At 48.8% G+C, this 25,849-nt stretch overlaps 8 protein-coding genes across 8 annotated transcripts; 5 read left to right on the top strand and 3 right to left on the bottom strand.

The window, feature by feature from the left end:
• Positions 1-200: 200 nt before the first annotated feature.
• Positions 201-1,789, bottom strand: TrAtP1_008772 (uncharacterized protein; the record flags this gene model as incomplete). The annotated part of the gene is made up of 3 exons (XM_014087002.1): positions 201-456; positions 568-1,238; positions 1,406-1,789. 3 exons carry the CDS (start codon positions 1,787-1,789, stop codon positions 201-203), a joined length of 1,311 nt encoding a protein of 436 aa, XP_013942477.1.
• Positions 1,790-3,062: 1,273 nt separating this feature from the next.
• On the top strand, positions 3,063-6,978 carry TrAtP1_008771 (uncharacterized protein). Its single transcript, XM_014087294.2, has 6 exons — positions 3,063-3,424; positions 3,528-3,646; positions 3,769-5,049; positions 5,109-6,337; positions 6,421-6,506; positions 6,569-6,978. The coding sequence occupies exons 1-6, from the start codon at positions 3,354-3,356 to the stop codon at positions 6,579-6,581; spliced, it is 2,799 nt and encodes a 932-aa protein (XP_013942769.1). The 5' UTR covers positions 3,063-3,353; the 3' UTR covers positions 6,582-6,978.
• On the bottom strand, positions 6,979-8,958 carry TrAtP1_008770 (uncharacterized protein). Its single transcript, XM_066114043.1, has 3 exons — positions 7,921-8,958; positions 7,607-7,816; positions 6,979-7,524 (listed from the first exon to the last, which is right to left on the bottom strand). The coding sequence occupies exons 1-3, from the start codon at positions 8,758-8,760 to the stop codon at positions 7,093-7,095; spliced, it is 1,482 nt and encodes a 493-aa protein (XP_065970136.1). The 5' UTR covers positions 8,761-8,958; the 3' UTR covers positions 6,979-7,092.
• A 2,065-nt stretch (positions 8,959-11,023) lies between these two features.
• On the top strand, positions 11,024-12,641 carry TrAtP1_008769 (uncharacterized protein; the record flags this gene model as incomplete). The annotated part of the gene is made up of 8 exons (XM_066114042.1): positions 11,024-11,155; positions 11,214-11,297; positions 11,350-11,478; positions 11,534-11,717; positions 11,800-11,883; positions 11,955-12,172; positions 12,278-12,394; positions 12,459-12,641. 8 exons carry the CDS (start codon positions 11,024-11,026, stop codon positions 12,639-12,641), a joined length of 1,131 nt encoding a protein of 376 aa, XP_065970135.1.
• A 139-nt stretch (positions 12,642-12,780) lies between these two features.
• TrAtP1_008768 (uncharacterized protein) lies at positions 12,781-13,317 on the top strand (the record flags this gene model as incomplete). Its single annotated transcript, XM_066114041.1, has 2 exons — positions 12,781-13,002; positions 13,149-13,317. The coding sequence occupies exons 1-2, from the start codon at positions 12,824-12,826 to the stop codon at positions 13,315-13,317; spliced, it is 348 nt and encodes a 115-aa protein (XP_065970134.1). The 5' UTR covers positions 12,781-12,823.
• Positions 13,318-15,677: 2,360 nt separating this feature from the next.
• Positions 15,678-17,012, top strand: TrAtP1_008767 (uncharacterized protein). The gene is made up of 3 exons (XM_066114040.1): positions 15,678-16,266; positions 16,344-16,439; positions 16,510-17,012. Exons 1-3 carry the CDS (start codon positions 15,878-15,880, stop codon positions 16,922-16,924), a joined length of 900 nt encoding a protein of 299 aa, XP_065970133.1. The 5' UTR covers positions 15,678-15,877; the 3' UTR covers positions 16,925-17,012.
• A 5,692-nt stretch (positions 17,013-22,704) lies between these two features.
• TrAtP1_008766 (uncharacterized protein) lies at positions 22,705-24,099 on the top strand (the record flags this gene model as incomplete). The annotated part of the gene is made up of 2 exons (XM_014086997.2): positions 22,705-22,940; positions 23,019-24,099. The coding sequence occupies 2 exons, from the start codon at positions 22,705-22,707 to the stop codon at positions 24,097-24,099; spliced, it is 1,317 nt and encodes a 438-aa protein (XP_013942472.2).
• A 232-nt stretch (positions 24,100-24,331) lies between these two features.
• On the bottom strand, positions 24,332-25,468 carry TrAtP1_008765 (uncharacterized protein; the record flags this gene model as incomplete). The annotated part of the gene is made up of 1 exon (XM_014086390.2): positions 24,332-25,468. One exon carries the CDS (start codon positions 25,466-25,468, stop codon positions 24,332-24,334), a length of 1,137 nt encoding a protein of 378 aa, XP_013941865.2.
• Between the last annotated feature and the right edge of the window lie 381 nt (positions 25,469-25,849).

Raw genomic sequence — 25,849 nt, 5'->3', positions numbered from 1 at the left:
CAAGTAGAAGGAAAAATAACGATGGAAAAAAAAAAAGAAGACAATTCCTGCAGCTGTTAGATGCATTTTTTCAACCATAATCATATCATTCATCAGCCTCTCTGCATCGATCAATTCGGCAGATTATATGACGATCTTGCTGTTTTGTTCGTTCGGCCCCCGCTGCCAACTCTTCTGCCGACGTGCTAACCTACTCTGATTTAGAGGGCACTTGCACGATGGACTCTGGTGCCAAACTTCCACACCTCGTCCAGTACCAGCGTGCTGGGCTGCCCCGGAGTTTGCGCCTCTGAAAAGATGACCAGGTCAGCGTCAGCACCGGCGTCGAGCGATCCCTTGACGCCCTGCAGGCCCAGCATGGCAGCTGGGGTGGCCGTGACCGCCTTGAGCGCGTGTGGGATTCCGGTGCCTGTCCATTGCAGGAAGTTGTTGACGCATTCGAGGAGGGTGATGGAGCTGGTGGGTTTTGCGACTAATGTTAGAAAAAGAGAACAACACAATGGCCTGATATCAAATTGGGGGCTTTTTTTCTGGAATGAGTGCTTCTTTTGTTTTGCGATTGCTTACCTGCCGGCAATGGTGTCCGAGTTCTCCAACAGCAGCTTGGATCCCACCTTGACAATGTTACACGTGGTGTCGCCGTTGGTCCACGGATAGGCGCCGTCGGGCAATCCCACCAGGTGCATGGCGTCGGTGACGAGGATGAATCCGTCGGGATGTGCGTTGAAGGCAATCTTGATTGTGGTTGGGTGCAGGTGGATGCCGTCGGCGATGATGCCAAAGTACGGCCGCGGAAGGCTCTCGGCGATGCCCAGGACTCCAAAGATGCCCGGGTTGCGGTGGTGCAGCGGGCGCATCGCGTTGAACAGGTGAGTGATCATGGTTGCGCCCAGCCCGACGGCCTCGGACGCATGTTCGTACGTGGCCTCGGAATGTCCCACCGAGTAGATGATGCCTTTCTTGGTGAGTTCCGGGATCAGCTTCATCATCTGGCCGCGCTCCGGCGCCGCCGTGATGTACTTGATGGGGATCTGCTCGCCCTCGGCCCGCGGGGAGAGATTGTGCTTGCCGTAGCAGGCCTCGAGGTCCTCGAATGTCTGCGCCTCTATCAGGACGTCGACATTGTGCACGCCGTTCTTGGTCGGGCTCAGAAACGGGCCCTCGCAGTGCGCGCCGAGCGACTCGGCCCCATCTTCGGCCTCTTGCAAGTGTCCTGATGGTCCCAGGAACGGAAGAGCCTGCATTGATGTCAGTCTGTGACTCGATACCATCTCTTGCTCCCACACATACACCACTCCTCAGCATCCATATAGCCATATACCAACATCTAGTATATGTATATATATAATAATGGTGTATGTATACGCATGTATTAATATATTGCAGCATATGCAGGGTGACCCACCTTCTGATATAGCTCTGGCCGCTGGCTGGTGATGGTGGGATTGTACGATGTGACGCCCGTCTTGACAATCAACTTTTGCACCTCCTTGACCTTCTTGCCGTACTGTGACATGTCGTCAAGAAGCGTAGAAAAGTTGAACCCAAAGGCGCCATTGAGCTGCACGTCTATCATGCCCGGCGAGACGATGCGGCCGCCGAGGTCGATGGTCTGGTCTGGGAGAACGAGGTCGTCGAAAAAGGCGGCTTGGCTGTTGATGATTTTGCCCGACAGAGAGCTGACCCAGAGATCTTCTCGGACCAGCTTGTCTCCGCGCACAAGGCGGCAGTTTGTGAACTTGGTCAAGCCATTCCTTGGCCGGAAGGGAGGAGATAGCGCTATAGGCATGGCTGCAGCGGCTGCCTCTCTTTCAAGTAAGAAAGAGGTGGCTAGTGATGATGGCAACAGTTGTAGTAATCAACAATAAGAATTATTCAATGGGATGATGTTGTTAAGAATATCTTATTCAAGCTCTTTCAAGAAGGATGCAGCAGAAAGAAGGGTTCAAGAAAGAGCGCTCTGAGAGAAGTAGGCCTGGATGTCCCGGCACCGTTTGATATTGGCTCCATAGCAGAGCAGCAAGCAGCAAGCTTCAAAACGCCCGAGAACGTGGCCTGGGTACAGGCAGTGGCATCGACACAAAAATTTACATACACTCCCCTTTTGGTTCGGTTAGGTAGGTGTACATAGAGTTTTCGAGACAAGACGCCGATTAGCGTCCGATGGTAGCAAGCGCCATAACGGAGCGGGTAGACAGGAAAAAAAAAAAGGCAAATGGCGAGACGTTGGAGCTCTAAGAAAATGAATGTCCGCCTATCGTTGTAAAGTCACGGTGCCATGTGCCTTTGCGGTGGAGTTGCCGTTGCAGCGCATCTCGAGATCTCTGAGCACGTTATGGGTGTACATGGGCGGTACATGCAGACACTTGCATGACTTGCAGAATACGGTCACTCGTTTGTTGTACGGTATCGACGTGGTGGCGCGCTTCAAGTGAGCGTGGCGCTATTACGTAGTTTGATGCCATATCTGATTGTTTCATTCTGCCTTTGCGGTTTACTGTTCATTCCTGTTTAGATGCCGATGTGCTGCGCATTAGAATCGCACCTACGTCTACATATTCTGTATTTCTTCTCATTCATCATGCATGAGTGCTTTACCGTTTTGCTTTGCAGATGCCAGCACTCTAAGCAAGATGCCCGTACGTGCATGTCCGTACATGTACCCGGTTCTGCTGCTACGTGAGGTGAGGTGCGTAGGGTCCGACTTACATGAAGCAAAAGCGCGTGGCGGGTGGCGATCCAACGCGCCGGGGGGCATGTAACGTTGACTTGTGCGCCGCAGTGCCACCGTTCAAAACAGCGCTGCGTGCTACTCTGGGGCCCTGGAGCAAAAGTCAATCAGAGGAGTCGACTCCGCCGAAGCCGCTGCCAAGCACGCCCGCCCAGCTAGCAGTGGCATCAGCCAACGCCACACTCTGGCCATTTGTTGCCACATTTGCTGTGTCCTGTGTGCTGATCCAAAAGGAATTAGCGGCTTTGACACGAGGCTGGAACAGGTGCAAGCAGTAAGCTGAGGATTAGAAGCTCGGCCCCCCAAACCAAGGGACCAAGACCCCCGCCGTAATCAACATCTCCCAATTAGCCGATGTTCAGCCGTATTTCCAACCCGCGACTGGACGACTCGAGATATGGATCCGAGGCATAGTGACTGGAACCTCACGCTGTAGTATCTCGCGCCTGTTGCGTGATCGTATAGTCGCTTCACCGAGGAGCTCGGCCTTGTACCAGGACAGGGATCACTAGCACCTAGCATCTCGTCACTCATCGCGAGGCCATCGTTGCTTGCATCCAGCCGTGCTGGCTATGAGCCGAGTCCAAGTGATGCCGAGCTGGTTCGCCGCGCCTCATCCATAATGGCCAACTCCATCAGCGGCTCTTCGGCCGACAAGTTTGAGCTAGATCCGCTATGGCAGAATCTCGACTGGTAAGTAATATTGGCTTGTTGTATCATATGCCATCACACTGTAGCTGTAACTGGCTTCATCTCCCGTTGGTACTCTTGCGGATAATGGCTGACACGGTGCCAGGGCGATTGGGCAGATGCTGCTCATGGGCTGGGATGGTACCCAGGTTACGCCTCAGATCAGAAGCCTCATCGAGGATCACCATCTTGGCTCCATCATTCTGACTGCCAAGAACTTGAAATGTACGATTCCCGTCCATTCTTCGTGTGGTTGATGAGTTTGAGTCTCTCAACATATCTACATCATCTGCACTTACATGTCTCTTATTGGTGGATTCTGACGTCTTGCTAACTAAGCCAAACAGCGGCTCATCAAACTGCATTGCTCGTTCAGGAGCTGCAGATGATTGCCAAGAACTCTGGTCACCCACAGCCTCTTCTGATTGCCGTAGACCAAGAGAATGGAGGTGTCAACAGTCTGTTTGACGAAGATTTCGTTTGCCAGTTCCCTAGTGCCATGGCCATTGCCGCCACGGGCAGCCTGGATCTGTCATACGAAGTCAACAAAGCGACGGCTACCGAGATCGCGGCTTGTGGTGTCAACCTTATGCTTGGCCCGGTTTTGGACGTTCTGAACAATGCGCGCTATCAAGTTATTGGAGTTCGCGCTTCGGGCGATGATCCTCAAGAAGTCTCCCAGTATGGACTCGCAGCCTTGAGCGGTATTCGCGATGCTGGCATCGCCTCTTGCGGAAAGCATTTCCCCTCCTATGGAAACCTTGATTTCCTGGGTTCCAATCTCGACGTCCCAATCATTACACAAACCTTGGAAGAGCTAAGCCTAAGTGCATTGGTTCCATTTCGAAACGCAATTTCTTCTGGGAAGCTCGATGCTATGTTTGTTGGCGGCTGTGGAATCTCCAACCCTTCCATGAATGTCAGCCATGCCTGTCTTTCAGATCAAGTAGTCGATGATCTTCTCCGTAACGAGCTAGGCTTCAAGGGAGTTGCAATCTCAGAATGTCTCGAAATGGAGGCGCTGAGCCAGGATCTTGGAGTTCAGAACGGCGTTGTCATGGCCGTGGAGGCTGGATGCGACATCATACTGCTCTGCCGCGCCTATGACGTTCAGCTGGAAGCTATCAAAGGTCTCAAGCTGGGCTACGAGAACGGCATCATTACAAAAGAAAGAATTTTCACTTCTCTACGAAGAATCTTTCATCTCAAATCGACTTGCACGTCTTGGGCAAAGGCGCTGAATCCTCCGGGAGTAAACCTTCTTTCGCAGATTCGACCCTCTCACCTTGCCCTGTCTAGACGAGCCTATGATGATTCCATCACTATTGTTCGCGATAAGGAGAAGTTGTTACCACTGTCTCTTTCAATGCATCCTGGCGAGGAGTTGCTGCTACTCACCCCCTTGGTGAAGCCGCTTCCGGCGTCGTCTTTGACTAAAAGCTTGACCGAAGCAAGGAACGATCGATCTATAATTTCTACCCATCATGATAAATGGAGTCATCAGGGCCGTGAAAGGAGTGCCATTATGAGCGGCGAAGGAGTCTTCCGAGAGTTTGGAAAAACCTTGGCACGATACCGCAACGAAAAGTTACTACACACGAGTTACACGGCCAATGGAGTGCGGCCAGGTGAGAGAGAATCTTTGCCCTTTGTTATTACAAGCATTTACTGACTTTCAACCGCCCAGTACACGAGAATCTTATCAACAGAGCATCTTGTATTGTCATCTTTACCGCGGATGCGAACAGAAATCTCTACCAGGCCGGTTTTACAAAACACGTTGATATGATGTGCTCTATGCTTCGAAGCAGAGGGCAAAAGAAGCAACTCATTGTCGTTGCTGTGAGCTCACCATACGACTTTGCCATGGACAAATCTATTGGCACTTATATCTGCACCTACGATTTTACAGAAAACGCCATGGCTGCTCTGGTCCGTGCCTTGATTGGAGATAGCAACCCCGTGGGCACCATGCCAGGTACTCTGCGAAAGAGCAAAAAGGTCCTTAAATCCCGACAACATTGGCTCGTCGAGGAATTCGACAGCACTCGGGACAGGAACGGCTTGAACGACCTCATCAGAGCTGTGCACAGGGCCAGTGACCAGGATATGCGGTACCTTCAGACCACAAGCGCAGAGACGTTTGCGCTTAACAATCCAAACGTCAAAGAAGCTCATTTTGTGGTGCGTAACAGCAGCACACAAGCTCTTTACGGCTTTGTCGCTACGTACTACGTCCAGAACGTGGGTATGCTTGGTGCTCTGGTTGTGGACCCAACCAAGCGGAACCTGTCGATTGGCCGGTCTCTTCATCGCCGCGCGCTGAAGAGTTTGACTCAGCAGAGAGGCATCAAGAAGGTTCAGCTGGGATCATCTTTTCCCTCCCTCTTCCTGGGAATCCCTCTTGACATGGAAGTAACCACGACAAAAGAATGGTTCAGCAACAGCGGATGGGACACGCAGTTCCCTCGAAGGCTCACCAACATGATCATCCAAGATTTGAGCGCCTGGTATGCTCCTGAGGGCTTGTCGCAGAGTATCCAGCGAGCCAACATTAGCTTTGACCTCATCTACGGTGTCGAAAGCGGCGATACTGTGATGCATCATGTGCGGACACACGCGAATCCAGAGGTTCTCGAACTGTACCGAGCTGCATTGGAAGAGAGTAAAGCTTGCGGCATCGTGCGGGCCAAAGACGCGGCAGGCAATTTGTTGGGAACAATCATCATAAGCAGACCCAATAGCCCTCTCGCTAGATACGTCCCTCCTTTGGTATCTCCCAAGCAAGATATTGGTGGTCTCTTGGCTCCAATCGTACCTCTGGCTCCGCTTTCGACTTTGGTACTGCAAGGCCTTGCTTTGATGGGTGTTCGACAGAATAAGGGCCACAAGGCAAACAAGACTGTTTTAAGCTGGGTAAGATGTTCTCTTTGAATTCTTTTCGGACTTTGTCTTCAAAAAGCAGTTTCAAAAAACTAACACGCTGTAATCCATGATAGGTTGTTGATGATGCCTTTGAGCCTCTGGTGGCCATGGGATTCGATGTTCTGCAGGCATTTGAAGAGATTACAAATTCCCCTGAGACGTAAGTACCTCGTAAGTGTTTGAGAATGATAAATCTATAGAGCTAATTTAAATCACGTATAGGTTCCAAACCTGATGCAAACGGACAGCTATTGTGGCAGGTCCTTCATCTCTCGTCCCTTTTATTTCCTGATTTTTCACGCGGATTTCTTCTTCTGATCGGCATGATGCCTTTTTTACTCGTTGGATATTCTTCTCTGGACGGCGATTGTTATATATGATGCTATTTTTCTGTTTTGAGCTGCGTGATGTTGGATATAAGAGAAAAGAAGTTGAGTGGACTGTGCGCAATCAGACCACTATACTTTCTGGTTCTTTTAGTTTCCCCAAATCCCTGATAGGGCACAATTGGGAACAGTAAGATATGATTCTATGTATTTATTAGTCATGATCATTTTTTATAGGTATTATAGCTTTAGCAGATTCTAATTTTGCTGTTAGTTGTTGTATACTACGTTAGATTGAAGAAAAACCCCAAGCTTTCATTTTGAGTATATTCATCGTGTCGTGCTATAGCTTCTGAAGCGTCATGTCTCTCTGCATTTCTCTTCTGTCCCAATTCGTTCGCCAAACACCCGCAAGCAAAATTACACCTGTACTCTCTTCTGCTCTTCCATGCCCTCCCGCAATATCGCAATCTGCTTCTTCAGCTCAATCCACAACGGCAGCTCATCCAGATCCGGATTGTCCTCTGCCGGCTTATCCAACACCTGGACCCAGTCGTCCTCTGCCAAGTCCACCGTCATAACCATGGCATCATCCTGCTCGTTGTTCTCACCATCCTCGTCATCATCACCCCCGCTTCGCGCAATCGCAAGCAGGGCTGCGACAAATGCCTCCTGCATGTACGCAAAGCTGAAATCGTCTGTGATGTCTGCAATGGCGCTGCAGAGTTTGTCGGGGAAGCTGATGGATTTGTTGTCGGATAGCTTCTTTTGCCAGAACTGGCAGTAGGCGATGCGCTGGCCGTGGTCTGGGTCTGGGAAGAGGTACTTTCTGTCGAAACGAGAGGGGCGTTTCTAAGTCGAGGACACACAACCATTCATATATTAGCTTAGAAAAAATATACAACATTAACCCTTTTTTATGGACAGAACTTACCGCGATGCCGGGATCCAATCGATCAAGATGATTGGTGCTTCCAATCATGAAAATACCATCATTGCTCTTCAGGCCGTCTACCTCGTTCAAGAAGTAGCTTCGAACGTCATCTGTAATAATGGTATCTAGATCTTCGAAAACGAGATAGCATGGCGCAAACTCTCTCGCTTTTGCAAAAACTAGAGCAATGCTTCTCTCTGGTCCCTGGAACTATTTTGTAAAAGCCTTGTCAGCGAACATTCAACCCGTGTACAAGCACCAACGCTGTAGCAAAATCGCCAGACAAAGCAGAGGAGATGAGAAACAAAACATACCGATTTCAGCGACCGTACGTATAACGTCGTCACCCGCTGCTTCAAATGGTAAAGCATATTCATCGTCGCCTTGATTGAGATGGTCTTGCCATTTCCCGGCGGGCCGTAATAGATGATGCCTCGCTTCCAGGGCACCTTGAGCCGGTCATAGGTGGCTCTCGACCGGAAGAAGGACAGATGATCTTCAATGAGAGCATTCTTCATCTCCTCATCCAGGATGACGCTCTCCCACGACGCCTTCATGGCACTTTGGTAGAGCTCGGCGCTCTTGGCCCAGTAGCCTCCGTCAAAGACCCAAATCTCGTCGTGCAAGTCGCTGGTCCATCGCCCGGCCGCGAGAATCAGCTGAGTGGCCAGCTCGTCGCTCGTCGACAGCACGTAATAGTTGACGACGTATGGATACGACCCGCTGCCATCACGGCCGTCGACCAGGTAGACGATGAAGTCGTGGCCCTTCCACCGGTACAGGTACTTTTCGAAGTGCGTGTCCCTTGCGACGACGCCGAGGCCTCCGTCCATGCGCCTGGCGGGCGGCAGGTAGACGGTCCACGACAGCGAAGCCGGCACATGGTCGTCGTCGGTGTCGTGCAACGGCGCTGATTGCGCGTGGCCGTCTGCTGCGTAGGCCGTCAAGTTGCACGAAGTGGCCGGGGCGATGGACAGCGACAGGTTCGGGTACTGCTGCCGCAGCGCTTTGGCGATGACGGCGTCGGTGTTGGTGCGCCTGGCGCTGGAGTGGTGGAAGAACTGGCGGGTGGTTTCGTCGTGAGGCTGAGGGCGAGGGTGAGGGCGCTCAGAGGACGGCTGGTCGAGGGGGTCTGCGTGCGCAAATTCATCCATGTTGGCGGTTCGATCAGTGAGTGGTATCTCTTGTTCAATTGGGGTGATGGAGGAGAGAGGAGAGGTGATGCGAGACGGTGAGATGGCCGAGGTGACGTTATGCGACCAGGATGCGATTCGCCCGTGCCTCGTATTGACCAACCGCTAAACAACGATGCACGCGTACAGCTGCGGCGGCTGGCCATTGAGCTGCTGCTTACATGGTTGTGGTAAAATACGATTACTTATCCGACTTTTAGAATCAATTATTACCACTGGCTCGTTGGTGAATCTACATGTATGCAACATTTCTCCGTGTTAGTTGCCTATGCGTTTTACTATGGATACAGGCAATTAAGCATATCCGAAGCCGACGATCTACCAAGTCTTTGATACTCTCTTTCTCGGACTCTTGATTTGTTTTTACTACATGACACAACTCTGTAACCTCGCTATGAGATGACGTTTTACTCAAAGTAAGAATATATATATTTGCGCATGCAGCCCGCAGGCTGACTACATGTACTTTACGCCGTCGTCTTCGCCCTCAGGCTCCTAATCTCATCGAACAAGGCAAATGTCTTTGCCGGCTTGAGATTAGTTGGATCCAGTGCAAATGCCGATTAACTAGAAAGCCAAATTATTCGTGTTTTGTATGCTTCGACGTTGGACTTTGCCATCAGACGGCTGGCAATACCATTGGTTATAGTAAACTCCAATATCAACGCGCTGATGCATGGATCCAGATTTGCCACTTATTAGCCAGCGTGCTGCCACGGGCTCTTCTATTCTCAGCAAAATCATCGCCACATCACTCAAGGATTCGTGATCGTCTGTTTCACTCATCAATAGCTAGCGAAATTGAATAATGGCCTACCGTACCGATAACCAGGTAATTGGAGAACCCCGGACGCCTGGGCGAATCATACAACCAATAACAGCGACGGCTGATTGTTTGCCAACTGCGCCGCAGCGCCACCATCACATCTATCACCTTGCCTTCAACCACTCAGTGACATGCAGCCCTGTATCCAACTCATAGTTCAGCCTACTGGCATTGGCTCACCAGACAGGGGGGGAGAAAGGAGACCGGATGTTGTATCAAGCGCTAAATCGTGGGGAAACAAACAATTTGGGGGATCATTAATGAAATGGAAATAGACTCAACGATAGTGGGCTGAGCATGGACATCTTAAAAATATCTCTGTATCTATTCGATCGCCGATATACATAGTTTTGAGGTAAACCTGTTTTCATCTCCAATGTTTCCTGATCCTGTTCGTCAGATGTTTCATCCAACACTATGTCAAAGGCTGATTATAGTCTCTCTCTCATCATAAAATATTAAACAAGAAAGACATATGAGAGGCGACCTTTGTATTGGTGCCCTCGCAATGATGATTTACGAGGCTGGAATTACATTGAGGTATATTGTTCTCCAGAAACGCCTATGCAACCGAAGTAGAACAATATGCACGAAAATTACAGCAAACAAAGCCTCCTTTTTCCCTTTTTGGGCGACTTCCAAGTCACGAAAACCTCGAAGCTCTCCATCCATCATTTCCCCTCTCTCTAAATACGGTCCCTGGTTTCTCAAAAAAGTGTGCCAGCTGGCTGCTAAGCCCAGTGGCGCTGAAAGTTACTGCAGCCCATGCTTGGAGCTGAAAAAAAAGCAAGGAGAGAAACAAGGACTTTTCACTTCATCTTTGTTAGTTGACGTTGTGAGCGTTTGACGAGTATGATGTAGAAAATATTGGATGGATTTATATACCTCGAGTCGTAGAATTGGGATTGAAAATGAACGAAATGTTATTTTGTTTGCCATCTTTTACATATACAATGAGTTTGGCATGGTATCTCGTTGATATCGCGAGATGGTAGCATATCCAGCCGGGTCACTTCACCATGTTATCTATCAACCGGCACTCAATACCCATGTCCTCGGGTTTCACTGCGATTGTATAGTAGGGGGGTAATGTTTGCTCCCCAATCTCGGGAAAGTTATAATTGAAACCGGGCTGGATTTCATCCTTTCAGCTTGTTTTGCCCATCTTTGCATAGGTACGCTTATTTGAGAGTGAGGGTCTTGTATTGGAAAATGTACTTAATGCTTTCAAAGCCATCGTATCTCCAGATTTCTGTCTATACATGTGTTCATGCCATCATAATACATGAACAGATTTTTGATTGCCTCAGACTCAAAGCACTTGCGTTCTTTTGACAATACCTTGTTTTGGACCCCTATTGTTCACAATTTTCTGTCAATACTTCAAAGGATAACAGCATGTCTACAATTATAGAGACCGGATTTCTCGCCCAGAAGTTGACTACGTTGACAACAAGTAAATGGCTTGTACTCGAAGCCACTCTCCTCGTTGCTATCCTGATACTGGCTCAGATTCAATGGATCAAAGAGGTCGGTTAGCAATAGGCACCCCCACGAGCGATATTGTACTCTGATACATCTAGAATAGGTCATGTCGTATCTACTTCGACGCACCCAGGGGCTCGGGTACCTTATCTGGGGCCCCGATCTCATCGATCGTGCATATAGCAAGGTAACATGCATCAAGTCCAACTTATATATCTCCGAAGCATAACACATGGCAGGCACAAGGGAAGCCTTTCAAAGTTTCCACCCCAGCAAACGACCACCTTCTAGTTACGTCCCTAGATCTCATCATGGAGCTCGTAGAAGCACCACGCCAGCGGCTGTCGCTCCATGCAGTGGCTAAAGAGGTATGCAGTGTGACGGTGGGATTCCTGTGACCAAGGCGCCTAATGATGTATGCAGATCCTTCAGCCAAAGCACACGATGCATGGTTTTGAGTGGCAGGATCAGCGTGGAGTTGAGGGCACGGGCTTTGTTCGTGCTCTTCGAAGCCTTCTTACGTCCCACCTCCAGGATTTTCAGCCGCATCTAGAGCGACTAGTGAAGGATTTTCTAGAGATTGAATTCAAGGACATTCACTCAAATGGTAATCTAAAATCTGTTTTACCTCTCATTCATCTTCCCTTCTTTTTTTTTAGATTACTGACTCATGTGAGCATGACTTGTAGGCTTTTCGCATGTGAAACTCTTCCCTGTGATGAAGAGACTAGTCACCAAAGTCAACTGCTTTGTCTTCTTTGGCGAGGAACTCTGTACGAAACCCAACCTCTTGATACATTTCGATGGGATCGCGAGATGGCTAACGGTATATGACAATATATAGCTCAAAACGCCGAGTTCACCGCTGCAGCCTTGGAATTCCCACAAGCCGTCATCCTCGCAGCCGAGTTTATACGCATCACGCCTGGATTTATGAGACCATTGGTTGCATCAATAGCCACCAATCGACACAGAGCTGCCAAGACGCTCTACCAGCACCTGGTGCCGATTGTTGAGCAGCGTCTGGCAGTGAAGGATCTACAGCCTCATGGAGTCACACCGGTACGTTGGGACGCCTGTCCCTGTCCCCCAACAGCCTAATGTCACAAGGCCGATCTATCATTCGTGCAAAATTGTATGGGAACTAACAAATGAATCATTATTCAGATGGACTGCATGCAATGGCTAATTGATACGTCGCCTCGTAAAAATCCCTGGACGCCTGCGAGGATGGTGGGTGAGATCATGGCGGTATGGTTCGGATCCGTGCACCAATTGGCCATGGTAGGTCTGAGAATCCAATCCCTTTAGACATGCTTGCATAGCTTGCTGACAGTATGCTATTCAGACGCCAACTTATGCAATCCAACATCTATGCAGTCATCCCGAGTATGTTGAACCGTTACAGGAAGAAGTTCAAAGGGTGTTTCGCGCAGATAGTGTACAAAGAGATGTGGATGAGCTGCCGCTTCTGGACAGCTTCATTAAAGAGTCGATACGCTGCAATCACTCGGATGCAAGTAAGTTGTGATTTTACTTGTGCAACACAGGACAAGTGCATACTATATGCATGTATCCTTGATCAGCTACAGGACAACTGACGCTGTACTGGCACTTCCAGTAACATGCCGGCGAAAGGCCCTTGCCTCATACACCTTCCAAGACGGCTCAGCCATCAGCAGAGGCGACTGGGTATGCATCCCCCAGCAAGCCATGTTGCAAGACGGCACCCGATACAAGGACGCCCACGTCTTTGACGGCTTTCGATTCGCGCGAGCAAACGCCCAGCTCCAGCAGCGTCGGCCATGCGCTGAAGTGCCTGACCAGCAGGCGTCCAGATTGACACATGCCAGCCCCGATTGGCCGATATGGGGACTCGGCAATATGTCGTGGTGAGCAGCCTCAATTACTACCCCGATTCGGCCATGCCCAGCGGAGACGTCTAGAATACAGTAGCTGAGAGGGAAAAAGCTGTCTCATATGCGGTCATGTGCGGTCAAGTTGTTAGTGCAAGACTAACGGCATCTCGCAAATATAGTCCCGGTCGATTTTATGCTTCGCTAGTGATTAAACTCATCCTGATTCGTATCTTGAGCGACTGGGAGTGCCAGATGCCACATCCCGAAGCGCCGAGAACCAAGACGTGGAGGTCGAGCATGGTTCCTCGGGATGATACCATCGTCATGTTCCGCAAAAAGCTGCCTTGATTGCGGAGTTTTTTTTCTTTCTTTCTAATGTTTGAGAGTGTTTTCATTTTAGTGACTCGTCCTGTGGTACGACTCGGCAAGTTATTAGCCGTGCATGACTATTGCGAGAAAATATGGGCATGTACACTATTGTCGACATCTATGCAGGCAGTGAGCTGTATCTGGTAGTGCCTGCATGTGTGGGGATTGTCTGGAGCTCTGCTAGACCCATTTAATTCTTTTATTTGTATGCGCTTGATTTCACGGGCCTCTTTGATTTCAAATGTCCATGTGTTGGGCAAGGTGGACACTGGGTTCTATACCTGGGTTTGGTGAGGAAGAGCGATTTTATTCTTCTTTGCGGGTTGTAAGAGGTTATGATATTAGCCAAGACTATCAAATGTACCTTGATTCTATATACACGTATCTAGTATTCTGAGCTGTGATTCATGGCGGCAACGGGGCCAGGAGGTAGTCAAAGCTCCCTCGCTACCCATGTTTTGTAACGGCCATCTCTCGGTAAGGATGGAGACGAGCTTCTCTATCCATATCCTTTTTACCCTCGGCACTTGAGAGCAAGCACGGGCTGTGTTACCCACATTCCGATGGCAATATAGGTAGGTATCGTTGCATTGCAGTCCTGGGCGTGTACTTCAAGGCGTCCACTTTCTTCTATATACACGTTTTGCCCTCCACAGCTCTTTCGCACGACGTAGCAGCACTGCGACTATGCGCGATCCTAGTCTGCAAATCACCAGGAACCCTAGTGTAGCGGAGAGAGCCGTCGGTGGAGCAGCAGATGCGCAAGGGGTGACTGCTTCAGGCGGCCCAATACAACCGGGTGCCTTTCAGAGGATGGAGGGATGGATGCTTTCAGCGCCATGTGGGTGGCGGCCAATCTCCCGCCGGGCTGATCAGATGAAGCTTGAGCGGGGTTCTATTCATCTCTATTCTTCTCACGATTTGGGGCGTCTAGCTTGCGGGATTTCAAGAGGATCGCCCGGCTTTGTCTTAGCTCAATGTCTCGGTTTAGTGAGTGCATCGAGGGCACATGTGTTTTGCTTATAAAGACGGTGACATTGGTATGGATTCGCTCCTTGGCATCAAAGAACTGCATATTGTAGTATCCGGAACATCAGGAACGCTCGTCTTTTGTCTTGGGTATCTGAGTCAGTAATGCCAAGAGAGGTGACATCCATGGGCAGTAAACGCCATCAATCTTTGCAGAGGTGGACGTGTGTTGAGCCTCCTCCACAACGGCATACAGCTGTACAACCTGATAAACTTACACGCAGGAGCTGATCATCTCTTGCTTCAAAGACCATCTGTCCACTGCATACCTCAGTCATCAGCTCTCGAATCCTGGAAAACTTTGAACAGTTCAGCTCATGCAAGGAAGCTGCCATGCCCTGTTATTTATTTAACTTTAGCCACGCCGGCTTCTTGTCCATTCTAGCAAGTCAACGCCCCGCACCAAACTTGACAGCCACCAACACCAACGTGCGAGAGAGAATGAAGAGAAGCCGAGGAATCTCGTCTTGCGCGGGTTTGAGATAATTCTCGTTCAAGGAATATCCTGTGTGTTCTCAGGCGTAAATAATGATACACATCCACATGTACGTATGCATATGTCATGATGAGCTCTCTCAGCTCAAGCCATCTTCAGCTCAAGGCGTTCTTCAACGGAGAAATTGTAGATGCACAGACGCTTAATGGGCTGTATGTAGCCATGGCTGAAGAGGCATTGGTGAGCAAAACGCCTTTCCACACACTGTCGTCGACCAACAACATATCCTACAATTTAGAGTTCATTCCTCTTTGGCTGAACAAAGACCAATTGCCGCCTTCTTTCTATGCTTAAATAGAAGAGCCCAATGCTCCCTGTTTCCAACAGCCCAGTTTTATGCTGCTAATTTGTTATTCCACGTACTTTTATGACTTTCTTGTAAATACTCGTTGAATCAGTCGTAAAAGCTGCGAGATCCATACCCTGGTGTGCATCGTGCTGCATACAGTTCTTGAAACCGCGGGAGGGAGTCGAATGCCCTTCAGCTGGGAATTTTGAAACAGTTCAGAAATAAGAACACACATCAAAGAGACAAAAATGGCCTCCCAATTGCCTCCAGGCACGGACCTCTGCAAGATCCCGGCAGCCGTGCCTCCTCCAGGGGTGATCCCCAAGCTTGGCAGCCCTGCACCTCTTGCGCCGGCTATTGTCGCAGTATCGGCAGTCATGTTGGCATTTTCCACAATATTCATTGTTGGTAGGGTGTGGATAAACCTGCGCAAGTTAAAAACTGCAGACTGTAAGTGCAAGTGAAGAAAGAAAATGACGGAAGCGGACGATGTAACCATATATCTACACGACATGTGCTAAACTCCTATCTCCAGACTTTGCAATCATCGGTTACGTCTTGAGTGTAGCCTATATTGTGCTCATATTTTCTAGTATGTCCCTGTCCAATCTACTCTTATGCAAAGCTCATTTTGTTAGAGCAAATACTGACTTTGCTTTCCACTAGTTCTAAAATATGCTGGACATCAATGGGACGCTCCAGCATGTTGGTTCAACGGGAATTATATGAAGATTCTCTTCGTCCAGGGCATGCTCGTCGGTCCAGCCGCCTTCTTCGCCAAGAGCGCCATCTTGCTGCTCTATCTCCAAATCTTCATTGCGCATACGGATATGCGCATTGCCGTATACGTGGGCATCGTCTTCACTGGCCTGATCTACTGGCCATCCATTCCTCTTGAGATTGCAATCAATGCTCCACACCCAGGCGACACATGGGCTGATCTCTTGGTCAATGGGCAAGTCCAGAAGCTCCTCCCCTGGGGGGTAGTCCAGGGATCGTTGGCCGTTGTCATCGACTTGTACATTTTCATTCTGCCACAGCCCGTTCTGTGGAGGCTAAACATGTCTCTGAGAAAGCGAATTGCTGTATGCGCCGTCTTTTTTACTGCTTTGATGTAAGTAGCCACTGCCACCTATCATCGGCGAAGTGAGTTCATGTAGTTGTATGCATGCACTAATGCAAAAGAAACAGGGGTGTCATCGCCAGTGTTATTGGGCTTGTCTTCCGAGCTGAGTTGTTAAGCACAATAGATATCATTTACACACAAAACAAGTGCTTCATCTGTGTGTGAGTACATCATTCGTCTCACTTTTCTTTTCTTTTCCAAGATGGCTATCTAACATGGGCTTCCGCTCAGCATCGTTGAAAACAGCATTGCCCTGATTGTAGGCTCTGTCCCAGCTTGGAAAGCCATCTGGAAGAAGCATATCATCACGTCCAAACTCTACAAGACGCTTACCTCCAAGCTACACGGCAATAGCACTGACCATGGCGACGATGCGCACATTTCAAAGGCCTTTGGCTTCAACAGGCCCGCCTCCAGGGCACAGGCACCAAAACAAAACGGTTCAGAGAAGAGCCTGCAGCGGTTTGTGTCGCATAGGGAAAACACTGACAACGAATTCGGCAACTACTATACGCCCCCGGTTGTCCAGATTCAAGGTGGCAGCCAAAACGGGCATAGAAAGGCTGATTCCGAGGATATGAGTGCCGGAGGAATCGTTCGCAATTACGACATTACGCGGGAAGTCCATCCCGACGAACAGGTGTAGAGCCAAGTACATTATACCTCCTTGTATACAGATGAATTATATATTAAAAGTGGATATTACGGCTATGCGGCTAGCTATTGAGTTGAGGCAATTCTGAACCTCTGTTTGACCACTATACAACCTTTTCTTTCATGCATGGCTCTTGGCGCATATACATCACCCCATTATCGCTGGCATTCTACGGTATCTTGTGAGGGCCCCGTTATTAACTGTTCCCATGATCGAATTTGCCTAGTATTGTAGAAAGAGCGCGGCTGTCAGTTGCAACTTGATGACTTCCGTATTTGCCTTGACCAAGAAGGACCCCCAAAGCTGGTGTGTAATTAATTGAGGAGCTACAGATAGAGATATGTCCGCTAAAATAGGTATATACACACTCTTCTTCACATACAAAGCATTTGTGTGTGTGTTTTGCAGTAGACCAACTTGTGATAAAATGTGTTTTGTAATAGTATTTTGTATCAAGTTACAGGCGATTAGATACCTCCAAAAAGCAGCAATGCTCAATAGAACAAACCTCGTAGCTGCTATATGCAACAATTGAACCATTGCAACTACCCTTATATACGGTAATAGTGTCGGTGCTTCAATTTTATTAGCGATTTTCTCCACCAAGTATCTGAAAACTACATTTTTCAAGTTGTCAACGATGCAAGTCCATTGCACTGAATGATGAAACGATGGAGGCTCGTAGAAAGAGAAGGTATACAATACACTGGGCAATAGGAGCAACTTAACAGGGGGGCGTGTTTCACTTTTAATGTACATTATTATACATCGTTTATTTATGACTTGTACTCCTAGACTTCCTCCCTTATTTGCAAATCTTTCCACTTTAGTGTGGAAAAACCCGCAATGCGTTTGTAAGAATAGGGGGCAGCTTTCCAAAATTTAGCATAGCCACCACTGCTCGCTAACAAAGGTCTGACTATCAATTACCCTATTTCAGTTCGCAGAAACAAGATGGCCCTAAGAAATTGGCAGTTAGCTCAAAAGTCAATCCTTCATAATTTCGAGACTTGGATCAAAATAAAGAACAGTCATTGCCGGGCTCTTGTCCATCCACAGAGGCTAATTATGTTGTTAGTATCCGTACAGTATGGTAGTAATACAGCTGCCTTCCCCACCTTCTGCATTCAGGTCGTTGTGTTTCAAGACATTGTGCTCGCTTAGACCGGTGAATGTCAGGTAGAAGAGCTGGGGTCAAACCAAAATCTTACATGAAAGGAATTAGACAGCCATGCAAGCTCATCTCCGGCATATGGCCGATGAGCAAAAGAGAAAAATAACGTCACAAAGCTCCAGAGTATCGGAATTAAAGCCCTGGTCGACAAGGATAATGCGGAGGAGAATAAATTGGAGCTAACTTTAAAAACCCGAACATTGGATAGTATTTCATGTCCATAAACGGCCATCCTCTCCGAGACATGTTGCGTACTTCATTTAGTTGGTGCTTGGATGATGGCGATGACTCTCAAACTACGAATACGCCTTGAGTCTTTTCCCTCTCAAGCCACCCATTTTCATAGATTTGCCAAACATGATGACTCATGGAGGAATGCACAGCTGCCGTTCTCCGCCACACGCTAGCAGGTAGTAATAGCTTGCGATCACCCCTAGTTAGGAGGAGGAGCCTTTGTAAGGCGCAAGGATCGCGGACCTTGGAGGGCTGAAATTGTACCAGCGCTCAGGTAACACTAATTTCTTGGTACTGATACTACAATAGCAGTATTAGTAGTAGTTTACGACTCGTGCAAGATGCAGTGGCAAAAGAGGGTTTGGAAACAATACTAGGGAGAATGCTCGTGCGTGCGAAGAGATGAAAAGGACAAGATAATCAGGGTTAATGCTCGTAGGGTCATCTTCTCATTGTCTCCTCCTTTTTTCTTAACTGGATAGGCTATCCCAAGAGGGATCCAATTTAACAGTCTTTTCTTTCAGATCGCCTTATTTCTTATCCCACTGGCGTTATCCCACTGGCGTTCGTACAAAAATGCTACCGTTTCATCGACCATGAAAATCTCAAACAAGGCGCTTGGGAACCTTCTGTGTACCTTGCTTACCTACTACAAGTACGTGCATGTATGGATGGATCTATGTCATCGGCACCAGGTAGACTTCAACTTTGCACTCAGCAGGCTGTGGAGACTGGAATTCCACTTTCCAGCCCCATGAATCAATCCTTGTCGAGGCAATCCAATGCTGGGGCAGATCCGTATTAACGGCTGCAGGGATCTTCATCTAGGTGCTCTCAGCTGGGAGCGGGATAGCGACCACTTGCTGACATCCAAGATCTGGTACCGTCATCCTTTAGCCGCCGCGGCGACGGTAGCTAGCCAGGAGTAGAAAGAAGCATTTGGCCGGTACGAAGTCGCAATAACTATCTTGGATCGACAACGGGAGGCACGATGGCACGTGTAGATCAAGCGAACTGCCATCCGGAGAGGTTGCAGCGGGTGGATCCAATATATGGACTCATAGGCACTAAGTGTCGACTCATAATGAAAGACGCAGTAGCCTCTGCCAACCATGTGCATGCGATTTGGGTGTCATCCTCGAGTGCGACGGTGTGTTGCCAGGCTTTCTACAAGTACCAAATACTACCTGTACGCATAGCCGAAGGCTTATTGATAGGTACGCCTCCTTTATACGTGTGGAGTGGGAGCGAAGCGAGAGCTAAGATGAGGAATCCCTAGCTGGCCTATTCCGCAAACCGGGTTGATATAGCAGCATCACCGCAATGGCGGTACCATAGTAGCCAACACAGACGATCCGGATACCGATCGGGAGCGGCTTCTATATGGACACGCCGATGGGCTAAGCCTGTTGCCTCTATCACCAGGAACACTAATGCAAGCTCGTAGCAGTACCCCGTAGCGGTACCCCGTAGTAAACAATATCTCTTTACCGTCCTCGCGGGTTAGAGCATGCATCTGCTTGCGCCTAGAAACCCGCGGTACGAAGCGAAAGCGGTCATGGTGTCTCTCAAAGGTATATACAAGGGGTGTTGGACAGGGGTGGCCTCTCTGCCTCGTCTTAATATCTAGCCCTGGGATTTGCATATTTATTAGATCACGTAATATTTTTTATTAAGATACAATCGTCAAACATCCTGTATACGAGCGCTAAATTAGCTATCAACCAAGTTGGCTGCTTGTATATGTCATAGACATACCTGATTTGACAAAGTTCAATATAGGCTAGCCTCACTTATACAAGTATAATCTCATCTCACGGGAATCTCTGTGCGATTACCCATGTATTTACCCAAATCATCTAGCCCCCAATTCACCACACTATTTTCATGCGGGCAAGGGCGTTGTCTTTCCCGATTTAAAAACATTTACATACTATGCTTGTACCCGAGGGAGCAATTGAGCAGCGCCACCATCGTCACTACATGTAGACATATCCGACGCTGTGCATGCAGGCGAAGGGAGCAGCCGAGGCTGAAACAGGTGGCGTGCGTGATATATTCCTTCGATTGCAACTTTTCGGAATCCTGTTTTGGGTTTCTTTCGAAATAGGTTGTGGAAAAATAGTCGGGGGGACACAAGCGGTTTACAACCGGTAGGACATGTGTCCGCGTATCTCATACAACTCCTTCACGGAGTGCATCCTATGACTTCTTACACCCGTGACCATAGCTATGAGAAAGAACAAGTAAATCACTCGATTAGCCTTTCTAGCGCTGTCAAACTGCTCCATCACTGCTAGAACACGAGTGCAACTGCCGCTTCACCAGGGTCCAAGGGGGGAGCGCAACGATGCATCTGCTCCATCTCACTCTGCCCTGCAACGCACGGGCTCTCCTTGAACGAAATACAAACTCATTTTCCATCATCAGGAGCCTAACTCATCCACGGTCTAGCTTGGGGGTCACACCTCTCACCGGATCCGCTTCCCCCGAGCCCACAGTTGGATCTAGTTTGGACCTGGTCTCCTAATAAGCCTCCTCTTACAAGTCGGGTCGGTGATACTGCTTCTACTAAGAGTAGACTTGGAGAAACTAGGAGCGGTCAGCAAGATCGTCCTTCCCATCAGCTCTCTGCTCTTTGGCTCTTCTCCTTTGTGCCCTTGCTACTCTTGCGTTAGCGGAGTGCGGCTGAAGGACTTGGCAGAGTTGTCTCAGCCAGACGGTCTTATTTTTCCGTCTAGGATCCCAGGATTCCAAGATTTTTTGTTTTGTGCCACCACATTTTCGGCACTCTGCTTCCCGTGGCCACACGAGTGCTCAGAGTGACGCGGGGGGGGGGGTTGACGTCGGCCAACTTTACGGCAACATACGCATACATCTGGGTAGTAAGCAGCATGTGCAGCTTTCTTTGGCGTCTGGTCGCATTCGTATGAGAGACACCGAATAGCCGCGTACGGTAGCATTCGCCGATATTTGCCCTCTATTGTTCTGCGATCGCTTAAAGAGTTGCCTGGGTAGTAGTATCGGCTTCTACACAAAACTGTGCTTGTGTACTGGCCAGGATACCCAAAAGCGGTAGTAGTAAAAGTAATAGGATCTAGTACAAAGAGCTCCAGCAATCTGAATCCCTGTGGATACTTGCCCTTGAATACCTCTCTATCTGAAATATTTAGTACTTGGGCTTTACTAGTGTGGTTTACCTGTTGGGCTACATACATACCTAATTAAGAATGATAATCCATAATTCTGGGAATCGTGCCTCTACCACGCCCTGGCAGAAGAGAAACCGGGGACCCCTGGCAGTATATACACATACACGTATGCAGCCAATCGCTTAACACTCTTGCTTCCAGCTAATCCTAGACGCTGAGAGAAAAGCAAAGAGGAAACATGTGTACAGCACTGCATCCGTCGTAACCTCGTATGGGCCAACAGGATCAAAACCCAACCGGCTGTCGCTCCCAGTAATTCGTCCCTGTTCTCCCTTTCAGCATGTATCGATTATTCAGGCAATTAGTGGGCAGAGCTGCCCTAAGTGGGCAAAAGATCAACACGGCCCGACCCCTGCGCCGTAATACTAGTAACGAGTGCCACGATAGATCTGGCATTTCACATCAAGTAAGACGCCTTACCCTTACTACAACTCCATCCACTTACTAAGAGCCTTAGAAACAGGTTACCAAAATAGCTTGGAAGTTCTGAGACATTTACAACTGAGACATTTACAAAGCAATGATTGGTAACAAAAGAACCATCACAAGCGGCTAACATGGAGGCAAAAGCAGCCACTTACTCCGTAGCCTTTGGCCAAGTACACTACCTTTGTGCCACCAGCATCAGCTAAAGAGTTCCAAGAGGCTTTGCCATTACTACAAGTACCCTCCTATTAGCCTACTACTCCCTGGTCATATTGGGGTGCGCGGACTGATATCCATACACCTTTCCCGGTTCTGGAATGGTTGGCGAGACGCGTAGCCCGAATGGCAAATGCAGACATACTTGTACATACAGCCCCGATGATGATTATCCTACCAGATATAGGTGTAGCGCATGCTGGTCACATTCAACCAAGGTAGCATCCTGAATCAGTAAGGCGAGAATATTGGGACCGGGCCGAGAGAAGAGATAAGGAGAAGAAGCTGTCTCCCTTGGACCTATATATTAATCTTCTATCATCTTGCCATCAGGACCCGGGTCAAGAAAAGCCAAGAGTCTGGTTCACGCTTTGTCAATTGTCACATTTGAAAACGTACAGTCAAGTTTCTTCCACTTTGCAGGATACATCATATTCCTCTTTGTCTTTTTACTTTTTACTTTGACTTTCTGTGCTTTCCCTTCTCTTTCCCTTCTTCTTCTTCACACAATGGTCTTGGTCAAGCGTTATGGCCTGCTACCAAGCACGGCCGACAAGAAGGCCATCAGGTCATACACAATGGCCTTCCCCAAAGCCGAGTTAACCCGCATGAACATACTGGTGGAGCTTTCCAACATAGCAACACCAAACTACGAAAACACCGGCGCCGACAAATCTCAAGAGTTTGGCGTAACACGCGATTGGCTCGCAGCTGCCAAGGAGAGGTGGCAGAACGGCTTTATCTGGTATGTGGTCATCAAGTTTTGACGTTTCAAAACCCAGAGAATTTTTAGAACAAGTATTGATGACGTTATTTGGTATAGGGAAGAGAGAGAAAAACTCGTCAATGCTTTTCCAAATTTCAAAACAGCGATACCAGCTCCTAATGAAGACGGTTCTCCAAGCGATGTCTCCATCGATATCCACTTCATGGCACTCTTCTCCAAGAGAAAGGACGCGGTGGCAGTCCTCTTCAATCACGGCTGGCCTGGATCTTTCTTTGAATTTCTGCCTCTTTTCAAGCTGCTGCGAGAGAAGTACCCCGATGAAGACAGCCTACCGTACCACATCATAGTGCCATCACTCCCAGGCTACGGACTCTCTGACGCCCCTCCGATGCACCGGAACTTTACAGTCACCGACGCCAGTTACATGTTGGACCACCTCATGTCCAAGACACTTGGAATCAAGTCTTACATCAGCCAAGGAGGCGACGTGGGATCCTTCATTTCCCGCTACAACGGCTACAACTCTCCAAACTGCAAGGGCGTCCTCATCAACTTCTCTCCAGTCCCAAAGCCAGAGGGCGCCACCCTCGACGACATGGACGATGAGGACAAGGTCGCCATGAAACGATATGAGTGGTTCGCCACGGGGGCCATATCATACATGGGGATGCATGCCACCAGGCCGTCTACCGTCGGACTGGCCATCGCAACCAACCCAATCGCAGTACTCGCCTGGATCGGCGAGAAGTTCCTCGACTGGACTGATCCAGCTTCATTCCCCCCGACATCTCACATCGGCAACCAACAATCAAACAACTCCACAGCTACTCCATACTCTATCGAGCTGATGGATGAGGCCATTGCCGGAGCGGCCCTGTACTTCCTCACCGGATCCATAGGAACATCATTGTACTGCTACCGCCAATTCTTCCCTGGAGGCCAAGACGCAGCCTCCCCAGTGCAGAAGAAACTCTACATTGCCAAACCGAAGCTCTTTGGCTACTCCTTTTTCCCATGGGAGGTCATGGGTTCGCCAAAGGAGTGGATTGCCACAAGTGGTGACATGGTGTTTTTCAAGCGGCACGCGCATGGAGGCCACTTTGCCCAGTTGGAGCAGCCAGCGGCTATATGGGAGGACGTGGAGGAGTTTTTGCAATTACTACCGGCGGATTCATAATGTGTTGGCGATGGTGGGTGGCGTAAATGTGTTTGGGTTCATGGTGTTCTGATTTCATAATTTGTTTAGATATTCACTCTTGCTCATCGCTCTGCTTTAGATAAGAATCAAAATTCCGCTTTCAACATTTATATGTAAACAATGTGATCTGTACCTAACATACGATCTAGACATGTAAAGATGCCAGTAGCTATAGCTATGATATATAAAGAGAGAGAGGGGGGGGGGGGGGTTAATTCCTACCACGGAATCCGCCATCTATTCCATAGTCTGCGAGACACAATCCATGAACCGGGGACATCTCCCCATGAACCAAGCCCCTTCTAAGTTTCGCCATCTGCCACAATACTTCCATGTCTACCCCAAACGGGGTTGCTCTCGGAAGAACCAAGGGCCCTGGTGGCCTTGAAACTCTTTGATTAATCGAAAACTGTTTCCATTTCAAGATTGCCTCGTTCCCAATGAGAGAATCCACAACTTCGAAAAGAATGGCCTTGCTCTCAGGCGTAGGCAACACGTCCTCAAACACCACAACCCCGTACTGCTCCAATTGCTCAATGGGAGATAGGGATTGATATTCTGTGTCAGATTCCTTTTCTGGCCGGAGAGCAACTCGTAATGTTCTCTCCAGCTTCCGCTTGTTTCCTCTGCCGCTTACCATGACGAGATCGCAGCTCCTTATCGGATCACTGGGGGTCTCGACATGTATAGCGGCCTGCTGCATCCATTTCACAAAAGGATGCATGATTCCCCACCAGATGGCGAGATCCGATAGGAACATGTTGAAGTCGAAGCGGACATAGCGGATGTGCGTCCAATTGAGTAATCCGGGATCTGCGCCGTAGACGTAGTCATCGCTGAGGTCTTTGGCTTCTAGAAGATATGGCCAGTCCTGGATGCGCGAGTTTGCATCAAGCATTGCCCGGAATCCCGGCCCAAACGTTGTCCCAGACTCTTTGAGAATCAGAAGATCCATGGCATTTGTAGGAGTTTTCGGCATCTCCTTTTGCGCTTCAGTATCCGGCAGAGGCTTGTCAGGAGGAGTGGTATCCGCAAAGTGAAGAGTATCAATGTCAAAGTTGAACAGGATCCACGGCGAGGAATCCAGGACAATGGGCCACACTTCATAAGGCCACGAGACTAACTTGTGATTCAAAACAGTCCGGGCTTCTAGGTATTGGTAGTGCCCGTTCAGGATTTGACGAGATTCGCGGTTGATGTGAAGGCCAACGGGAGGGCGAACGGTGCTTTTTACACTCCAAAGACCCCTCCCGACTCGACGAGGGATGAGACCAACAAGACGAGGCTCTATGGTGTCGAGCCATATCTTTTCGCGCAATTCATAGGGAAGTTGCGAGAAGTTGACCATGTTATCGGTAGATCTAGTAGCGCAGATGAGATGAACAATGCAGCAGAATATGAGGGTCAATAGCGGATATATGCGGCGCTTGTTAGCGAAGAGACTGTATTATCGTGTAATATTGAACGGTGGATGCAGAATACAAATATCATATCAGACAATGCGTGTCATTTAATGCCATTGATAGAATGTCATCAAGAGGCTGGGCTAAATGCGAGGCAGCCAAGTCTGACAGGTTAACAGGGATGTGCCTGAAGTAAGCCTCGAAGCTACAGAGCAAGTGGTAAAGACAGCCTAATCTCACTTCATAGAGCAAAAGAGGAAATAAAGGCGAAGAGGAAATGCTTGGGAGATAACTATAAGCAGATTAGCCATGGAGGCTATTTGAAG

Source organism: Trichoderma atroviride, chromosome 4, assembly GCF_020647795.1.
Source record: "Trichoderma atroviride chromosome 4, complete sequence".
Classification (NCBI taxonomy): domain Eukaryota; kingdom Fungi; phylum Ascomycota; class Sordariomycetes; order Hypocreales; family Hypocreaceae; genus Trichoderma; species Trichoderma atroviride.
This window is presented reverse-complemented; position numbering and strand designations above follow the sequence as displayed.